This window comes from Austrofundulus limnaeus, unplaced genomic scaffold, assembly GCF_001266775.1.
Source record: "Austrofundulus limnaeus strain Quisiro unplaced genomic scaffold, Austrofundulus_limnaeus-1.0 Scaffold32, whole genome shotgun sequence".
Lineage (NCBI taxonomy): Eukaryota > Metazoa > Chordata > Actinopteri > Cyprinodontiformes > Rivulidae > Austrofundulus > Austrofundulus limnaeus.
Window position 1 is genome coordinate 979668 of NW_013952434.1, and position 9923 is coordinate 989590.

General features: G+C 37.5%; 1 protein-coding gene across 1 annotated transcript in view; it reads right to left on the reverse strand.

The window, feature by feature from the left end:
• nobox (NOBOX oogenesis homeobox) overlaps positions 1-8554 on the reverse strand; it is an 11420-nt gene extending 2866 nt beyond the window's left edge. Inside the window, exons 1-7 of the mRNA XM_014005686.1 lie at positions 8424-8554; positions 6882-7606; positions 4186-4348; positions 3998-4104; positions 3367-3497; positions 3160-3284; positions 1074-1335 (exon numbers count right to left, since the gene is read on the reverse strand). Of these exons, the coding sequence (XP_013861140.1) occupies positions 1074-1335; positions 3160-3284; positions 3367-3497; positions 3998-4104; positions 4186-4348; positions 6882-7606; positions 8424-8457 (1547 nt within the window). The 5' untranslated portion in view covers positions 8458-8554. The remainder of the gene's footprint in view (positions 1-1073; positions 1336-3159; positions 3285-3366; positions 3498-3997; positions 4105-4185; positions 4349-6881; positions 7607-8423) is intronic.
• Between the last annotated feature and the right edge of the window lie 1369 nt (positions 8555-9923).

Here is a 9923-nt window from a genome sequence, read left to right on the forward strand (position 1 = left end):
CAGGCATACATTTAAATACTATACCATAATAAAGTAGCTGTCACCTTTAGTTGTTATTAAAATGCTGTTTTTATGTTTAAATAGAAAATAAACTTATCTTCTCTCATCACTTCCTCTTCTAAACACCTTGAAATTGTCCTCTGTCTCTTAAAGAACCACCTTCTGCTTCTGTTCCGTCCATTTTAGTGTGTGTGTGTGTGTGTGTGTGTGTGTGTGTGTGGGGGGGGTTGCGCTATGATGCAGTTTACTTGGCATCTGAAAATACATTTCCTCAAAAGGTATTTTGAATCTGAAAAGAGCTTCACTGAGTGAGAAGTAGTGGAGCTCAGCAGACAGTTAGGTTTCACTTTCACTTTCACCCAAGAGCCTGCAGGAGTCATGGGCGGGGTGTGGGGAGGGGGTGCACGCTGCCATGAGGAAGTTCAGCTTAAAGACACGTCCCAGGGGTGTTTCTGGTCCCCACCTGTCGTTTTGCTCCTCAGCATGACTGCCTAAAAACGCTGCAGGATTTCTCAAACATGCATGAATGAGTCAAAGCAAGGCTTTGGACATGTTTTTTATGAGAGTATAAGATTATAACATGATATAAAATGCAAAAAAGTTGATTTTACATGATATTGCCCCTTTAATACATTTAGATTTAAGACTCTTGCCTCACTTTCTGTGCTACATTTAAAAAATAAAAACATTTGTCCAGTTTTAAGCCCTGCTGAGCTTCTTTAACTTCATTTTTAGCTTTTGTAAATAAAAAAAATAGTTACATCAAAGAGTTTCTGATCGTTTTAGTAGTTTTAATGTAGATTTGTTATCCACTGATGATTACTTTTGCTCCGTATTGATTAAATAAATGAAACTGAGATAAAACAAACTTTTTTTGTTTTAAAATAAATTACTAACTAATATCAACTCATCATTATTCCTGAATGCTTCAGATTATCATCTGTAACTGAATTAGGAACTCTGTGTGAGCAGTCATCCTCTCTGCCTACGCTCTGCCCCCCCCATCAGCTGCTGTCCACATTTAAAATTATTCTCTGCTGTTCGCTGAGCAGTTCACTGAAATCTGGGCTGACCTGGTGTCTGTCTGAAGAGACTGGGAGTCACAATGAGCCAGAGAGGAGCCACTCTCCAGAACGTCGAGGAAGAGCGGCGGGGTGTGGGCGGGGGTGTTGAGGAGAGGTGGGTTGGGGCTGACAGGGTTGAACATCGTGGTGAAAAGGGGAAGGCTGGCTCGCCGCAGAGGGGGTGGGCTGTGCATGGGACGGGGATGAAACTCTGGTAAACTCCCCTGAGACRGGGGCTGGTGCTGACCCACGTCTCTCCCTCTGCACTGACCTTGTGGACAAAAACATTACATTTTATGGAAAACAAATCCAGTGGGTTTTAGTCTTGGTGTGCAGACTGCAAGGCTGAACTGAAGTTATTTATACGCTACTTCAAGGAATCAATCTGTTGAACAAAAACAAGTTTGGCACAAACTATCACTAAAACCCTCACAGTCACAACAACATGTCATCTACCCATAACAACTCMTGGAAGTGTGCAAAATGTGCAGCAGATCTCTAAAACAAAGTGACAGTGAAGGGAAGCTGAAAATATCTATTTTCTTTTCAAGACTTGTCACTGCAGCCACTGCACCAAACAAAAACAACTAATTAAAAAGATACATAAACAAAAAATACATTTTGTTAAATAGCAGAGGGTTACACAAAAAGTTAATAACAAGCTTTATTTAATTTATTCTTAYAAAAAGCAAACATTGAGGAGGAAAATATCAACTATTTGTTTTCTTCAATGCAAAGTTTGAACTAATGACTCAGATTTAGAATAACACGTTTCTAGATCTGATTAGTATTAAGTTAAGTTAAGTTAATTAAGTTGAGTATTTGAGTTACGAACTTTGAAAATGTCACATTACTGGTAACAAAATCTTATGTCAAATCATATTTGACAATATTTACTTAATGCTGGTTCAGTAGAAACTAGTAAATCTCAGTATAGATTTCTATTTTTGCATAAATAAAGTTTTCAGGACAAACAGACTGTTCTGCTACAAACTGGAACTTATCTATTCATTTGGTTCAAATTAATAAAAATATTTCCACCTTTTAGCAGGATGACCCATTTATTTTTACCAAGATTATTTATGGTGTTAATTTTCTTTTGTACTTGGCAATGCAACCAGTGCTCAGAATAGAAATTAGAAAAAAATAAATACTTGAATCATTTTAGTATTTCACACATTACAATGTTGTGAACCCCTCAGCTGCAGGGAGAATACTGTTCTAATACTAGATTATAACAAAGTTAGCCTTGAGTCTTGGTGCCTCATGAAAAATTAAGAGATTTTTTTATTTTTAAACCAATGCTGCACATCTTAACCGGTACCAGAAGTAATGATCCCATCGCTCCTGTTTTAGTTTTAGGATTGATTTTATGATTCTTCGACTTTTACTTTAAAAATGTTAAATAGCATAGCACCTAGTCATTTATAGGAACTTTTGCACATTTACCACACATACATATTGAACATTCAGATCCTATAGTCAGATGATTTTAGTGCAGCTGAGGGAAAAATTAAAGCGCAGAGGGGATCGGACCCCCAGACTCTGGAACAACCTGCCTCTCCAGATTCAGTCTGTTCAGTCTATTAMATCCTGCCTGAAAACTCACTTTTTCTACACAAAGTTCTGTTTGAGTTCCATCAGAAGTTTTGAGTTGTTTCCATTTTCCTTTTTTTAGCCTATTTTATTATATTTATGGTTTTAGTTGTTTGAGCTTTTTATTGTTTTTCCTTCTTGTAACAGTGTTCCTACACCTAAGGCAAGTTCAATTTAAGACTTTTTAATACCTCTTTAATGCCACTTGAAATAAAATTTAAGACAATTTAACCAAAAACAGTGACAATTTTACAAGAGGTATTTGGAAAATTATTTAAAAAAATAAATGTTACCGATTATTTTAATATTTGAGATGAATTACAGTCGCACTACTTGCAATGTTTTAACATTTTTAAGACCTCTGAAAAATTGATTTAAGACATTTTAAGGCTWATTAAGGCCTTATTTTTGGATTGATGAATTCAATGCCTTTTAAGACTTTTTAAATCAATCATTATGTTTTCTGTACTTCATAACTTTGTGAATCTAAGCAGTGTACCTGGACTGCTGAAGCTCTCCAGCAGGCTGCTGATGGAGGGTGGGTTCTGAGTGGGGAAAGGAGCTTGTGGGGTGGGCGGAGGTAGATGAGCAGTAAAGTGACCAGAATAAGAAGGAGCTCCCTTCCTAAAAGAAAAATAAAAACAAAGGAGACAAAATAATACAATTTATCAACAAAATTATCTAAATGGTAACAAACTGGGGGTACCTGTTAGACATCAGCGTGTTCAAGGGGAGGTTGAATTTTTGATTCGGACTGCAGACGCTCTGAGCAGATTCAGTCTTTGCTGTGTTGAAGTTCACCTTCCTCCACTTCGCTCTGCGGTTCTGAAACCACACCTGGTACACAGAAACATGAGAAAACTAACGTCCTAGCATTCCTTAAGGGAACGGGCATCACCTGATCATCTTCAATCAGGCTGAAGTGAACATAAACTTGAAGACTTTAAGAAGTTTAACAGAGTTCTTAAAGTTTAAAACAAGCAGAACATTAMCTAAAAGTAGCAAAAGGATAGCTGAAAGATTCATTTAGTATTTTATAAGACATTATGCTGACAGACAGATGAACACGAGGAGCAAAAATATATTTTACCTTCCAGCTGTGAGCTACAGTAAAATAGCTACAAGGAGAAAATTAAAAGCAATAATWAACAGATAAAGTTTAACAATGATGAAATGTGAAAGCTGCAAGTGAGAGGAGAGAAAAGGTTGTCAAAGTTAAAGGAAAACTTTTCTGTCAGCTCATCGTGTATCTGTCTTSCTGAGAAGCAGATAACCAATGAGGAAACATCTTAATTAGAATTTCTCTAAAGATCAAAAGAGCAGCAGGACAGTTTTACCATAATCCTCTGAGGGGTGACACCGACTGAGGCGGCAATGAGTTTCCTCTTCTCAGCGTCAGGATAGTGATCCTCCTGGAACAACGCCTCTAAATGCTCCAGCTGGTCTGAAAGTGCACACACACACACACACTTACAGCAGCCAAGTGCCAAAACATGTACATGCATCAATAAAACAGGGCGATCACCTGTAGTGTAGAGGGTCCGTGTTTTCTTCTTCGGGACAGGCGGCAGAGGGCAGCTCTCTGTGCTCTCTGACCCGGGCAGCACAGGGATGCTGAGAGTCTGGCCCCGCCCCCTGCTGCTGTATCGAACGGAGCGTCGAGTGGAGCAGACTTGAGTTATCTCCATCTGCCACAAACCGAACAGACGTCATGTTATTATTAAAGTAAAAATCATTGCAACATGAGAACATTACGATCCACTGACAGCTGCAGTGATTTTCTAACATCAGAGGTTTTTCTGGCATCTGTGTGCATCTCCTACAGCGCAGCGACACATCTATCCTGAGGATAGTTAAGAAATGAAAGATAATAATTTTCTCATTTGTGTGTTAATTAGCTGGTTCATTAAAAGACAACAAGCTAGCAATTATCCAGAGCCTGAGGTTTTCTTCAGATTGCTTACTTTGTATAAAAAAGATCGTTTAGGACCCTGAGGAATGACGTTTAACATAACTTAAGGAAAGTAGAAAAWAGTTTTATGAAAGCTGCCACATCAAGACTTTGAAATCTATCAAAATSTATTTAAGAAGTGTGACCCATTTCATTCTTTGAGTAAAATAAAACGCAAACCAACTTTGGAGTTCAGGTACGTGACAAACCCCGCCTCTCAGCTGACAAGAGCACACAGGTGTATGTTTTGCAGAATACCCTGCAATTATTGCATTTTTATCGAGCTAAAGAAATATTTCACTCTGATGTTTTTRGTAAGACGTAGCAAATAAGTTAATATTTCACCATGTTTTTAATCGAATAGATTCTGCCACTTTTTCTTGCGGTTTATCTGTGCTGAACATGATGTTCAAGTTCAAGCTTAAAAACAAGTTCAGACTTATAGAACTCAAATAAAAAAGTATATGGCATCAAAATATAGATTTTACCCAAATACTGGCTGACTTAATGAGAATCAGGCAAACATGGTTTTTAAGGTCCCAAACATGACAATGACATCTATTAATCCATCTTATTATTACTGTTAGGGTTTTTTCCATACAATGACAATAAAGGCATCATCATCATCATCAATGTGTTATAGTTTTAGCTATTAGTTAATAATGAATATACATAGCCAATTTTAAGACCATTTCCTACTTCTACTGAAAATTTTATATAATTATCTCAAGAAGTCATTTGTTTTTGTTGCAGAATCATCACAGGTTTTCTGGGTTTTAAAAGTTAAACTAGCAGGAAAAAAAGGAGCAATTTGTTGTACTAAAATAACCATAGCTTCCTTATTCCATCATTAATCTAGAAAATATTGGTGTTAATCTCTTAGTTGTTTCAAGCTCTTTTCATTGTGTGAAAATATTAATTCATGGACTTGTTTTGCCGTATAGGTACAGAGATTTGGGTTTTCTTTACATTTTAGAAAAAAATAAATACTGACTTCATTAAAGCAGAGGTTCTCAAACTGGGGTCCCAGGACCCCTAGGGGTCCGCAAGCCCTATTTTAGGGGTCCTCAAAAAATTTCAATAAATTTTTAATTTGGTTTTCATTTTTAAAAATGCATATGGGGAAAAATGCACTGGTAAAACWTACATACTAAACCAAACAAAAAATAATATTCACATGATATTTAGGCAGTGTTGTATAAAGTACCTGAAAGTGATACTTGAACAAAAGTACAAGTATCTTATCATAAAATTACTTTGGTAAAATTTAAAGTCTCCTCTAATAATATTACTTGAGTAAAAGTCTTATCCGATTTATTTTGTACTTAAGTATTAAAAAAAAAATTCTGACATAAAATGTACTTAAGTATTAAAAGTAAAAGCATTGAGTAAAAATGATTTTCCAAAATACATTTATTGGGAGGTGACCTGTTAAAAAATATTTTTTCTAATGGCGTGCAGCTTTGATGAATTATGTACAACCTTGCTACAGTATCAGAATGGTATCTGTTTATATTTAAAATCCAACCACAATTAAATTCATTCTATCCAGGAGACACAATTTTTTAGGATAGTATTTTTTTAACAATAACGAGTCAAAATAAAACAGGAGAAACAAGTTTCTACTTCTTACCTTTTTAAAATATGTAAGTAGAAAGTACAGATAATTGTGTAAAAATGTACGAGTTGAAGTAAAAAGTATGCTGAAATATAATTACTTAAGTAAAGTAGAGATACCCAAAATTTCTACTTAAGTACAGTAAAAGTATTTGTATTTTGTTACATTAATTATTTTTAAAACAGCATGGTGTTTATGAGGGGGTCCCTGGAAAATTTCCACCCTTGTAAGGGGTCCCCAGACCCAAAAAGTTTGAAAACCTCAGCATTAAAGAACAAAAATGATCATTAACATATTATTTCACTTAAAATCATACAGTTTGCATGAGCTTGGAGCAGCTCCGTTACCTCCTGTATGGCATTATATCACAAAGTGAGTCTAAKATTTAAATGGCRTTTTCACAGGTGCAACACTAAATTGCACAGAAGGCGGTAGGTGTACATCATTTCCTGCACATTAGACTGTAATTATAAATGGCAAGTGAGTTATTACAGCCCTGTTGGGATATACGGGAATATACTAAAATGACTAAAAAGTGGATCATCAGAGTCATTTTCTAACACGTGGAATGATAAAAAAAATGTATTCATCTGTCGTCTTGGGAAACTAAAAACAGTTTAGAGCAACAAGACTCAACAGATGGGTTTCTCACCTCAGCTTGTGAGGTCTGCRGGGGGACACCGTGAGCTTGAGGGGAGCTGCGAGGTCGTTTTGTCCTGTGTGACTGAGGAGGAACGGGTTGGATCGAGACCGGAGGCTGCAAGGAGCACGGCAGGGGGGCCGGGACTTGGGGGCAATACACCTCTGTCCCGCCAAAACTCAAGTAGACCTGGTCGGACAAGTCACAGTTGCTCAGCAGGCTGATGGAGGGCTCCAACAGAGCCGGGTTCTCCTCCGAGGTCATCACAGACACTTCTTGTGTTTGGCCTCCCTTTTCCTCCACCTCCTCCTCCTCCTTTTTATTAGCATCCTTTCCTGCTCGCCTGTTCCTCACCTGCTCGTTCTGCTTCTTGCCTCGCCTCTTCCTGCTCTTTTTCGGCTCACTTTTCTTTGTTTTGGTCTCTCTCTTGCCAGCGTCTTTGTCTTCAATCTGCACATCCTGCGACTCCTCGTCTTCCAGGCTCCTCTTAGGTTTCGCCTCCTCCTCATCTCCTCTCACAGTCAGCTCCTTCTCTGATTCGACAACTTTATTTTCCTCGCTCTCCTCCCCTCCGTTTGTTTCTTCACGCTCCGTCTCCTCTCTGGCCTCTTCATTACCCCTCTGATTAGACACTTCCTCGTCTCCTTCCCTCCTCCTGCTGCTGCTTGTTGTTTCTTGGGCGTTATTTGTTTTCCAGTCTTCCAGCTCCTCACACAGAAGGCTCAGAGTGTCTGAAACTGAGTAAAACAGCAGCAGATGTGGGTTTTTTACATCACATATCTACAGCCAAAACCAGATGTTTCCAGCTTAAAGACATGTTTCTCCAAGTGTTTTCACACTAAAATGAGTATTTGGCTTCTATGTTAACTTTATACACAATTCTGCTTTTTTTTAAATCACTGACGATTTAATAATTAAAGTCAACTTTGTGTATTTTCTAAGTAAAATTACTTCAACATGTGCGTACATTATAGATCAGAATTGTTTTTATTTCTTCATGATRTCCCCCGCATTTTCAATAAAGCTAAAGTTTGCCGGAAGTTACACTGTAAAAAATGAAATGTTGGATTTACTTAACCATGTTATGTGACCCTGTTCCACTTAACTGAGTTGAGTAAATTCAAAGCAATATACCAGTTTTTTAGCCAAAGAACATGAGTATGTTGCTTTGAATTTACTCAACTCAGTTATGTGGAACCAGGTCACATAACATGGTTAAGTAAATCCAACATTTCATTTTTAGAGTGTAATTAGTGTCCCAGGTGCGCAACGACTCGCGCCCTCACCTGCGCCCTATTTAACTACTAGCGGCTAGCTGCAGCTAGCTAACCTGTCCATAAGGCCAAACACGGGGTCCTGGGTGTTTTGTTTTCTTTTTGTATAAGTTTATCCCTGTGAAGCCGTTCAGAACAAGAGACTTTTCTCACATATGGGCTTAGAAATGTTACAATAAAAGTTCAAAAGTTCGCAAAACACGACAGGTTGTGAAAAAAAGCCCATGGTTCTCCTGACAAAATGAGCCAATTAAACAATAAAACAATTAAGTAGCCTTACCGAAATGCTCTGCTAAGTCACAGTCTTCGTTCATAGCGACAAACCGGTTGTGTTAACAACCAATTAAGCTGCACGGTGAGCTGAGGAGAGGAGCTCAGGCACCGGCTGATTGATTGATTAATCGCAGGCCACCAAGTACACCTGGCCAGTGAACACGAGGGGGCGGGGCGTCGCCTGAGTGGGCGTGTTCAAACGGTATGGGCGGGTTTGACTCAAGCAACGTGATTGGTTCTCTCTACAGCGTTATAAAGTAAGGTACAATATATATTTTTAACCACTTCAGTAGAAAGCAGTACTAAATATCTGAATATTAGTTTCTTAGCTTCTTCATCATCAGTGGGTTTTTTTTTTAGATAGACAAGAAAGAAGACAAAAGAAAGGAAAAGAGAAGGAAAGGAAAAAATATTACAATGTAATGGAAAAAAGTGAAAGAAAGAAATGATGATTTGTGAGATATACGTCAAGAAAACAGTACAATCCATCCAACATCTGTCTGCACACCTGCAAAGAATTAAAAAACTTAGTAAAAGCATACATATATACATTCAGACAGATAAACAAGCACCCACCTATATATACCTGGTGATCATTCAGAACCCCTCGGATCCGAACACCTKTCTGCGTGCGGTTGTGAGCAAGCATAAATTTACAGGATTTCTCCAACGGAATGTATAATAGTGACAATATTTTAAGTTATTGKTGGGGAAATGGTCTTTTAAATTTACTGCCGCTCAAAATGTTTCCAGATTTTGTGTTTAAATGGGTTGATTTCATTACATAATATCAAATGAGTTGTATTATTAACACCACTAAAATGATTTTGCTTGGTTTGTTAGTCTGTATGCACAAGATTACTCAAAAAGATATGAATGCCTTTGATGTCGGGGTTGTCTCAAAGAGCAAATTATTCATTATTGGTGGTGATCTGGCAACATCTTCTAGAACTGTGATCTTGAACAAACAGACTCAAAATCTATGTTTGGAAACAGAGAACAGAGGAGGCGCTGGAGGCTGCTTTTTAGTGATGATGTCATATTGTAACAATCAATCAGCATCCAGCAGAACTTTGTTTGGGTGTGTGTACTCTCGAATGCTTCTGAGTTTGAAAATATATCTATTTGTCTGCACTTTATTTTGAGCTCTGAATCATTTAAAATAATAGCTTCATCCAAACCATCAAYATTTCTGCTAGATCCCATCCCAATCAGACTGTTCAAAGAAGCATTTCCCTTAATTAATATCCATATTTTAGATGTACTTAATTTATCTTTAATGAATGGTCATGGAGTTCCTCAGGGTTCCGTGCTTGGACCAATCCTCTTTACTTTATGCTTCCATTAGGTAAAGTTATTAAACAGCATGGGGAAATTTTCCATTGTTATTCTGATGATACTCAGTTAAATTTATCCATGAAACCCAATGAATCCAACCAGTTACTTAAACTACAAGCATGTTTTACAGACATATAAACATGGATGACTCAACTTTCTGCTTCTAAAC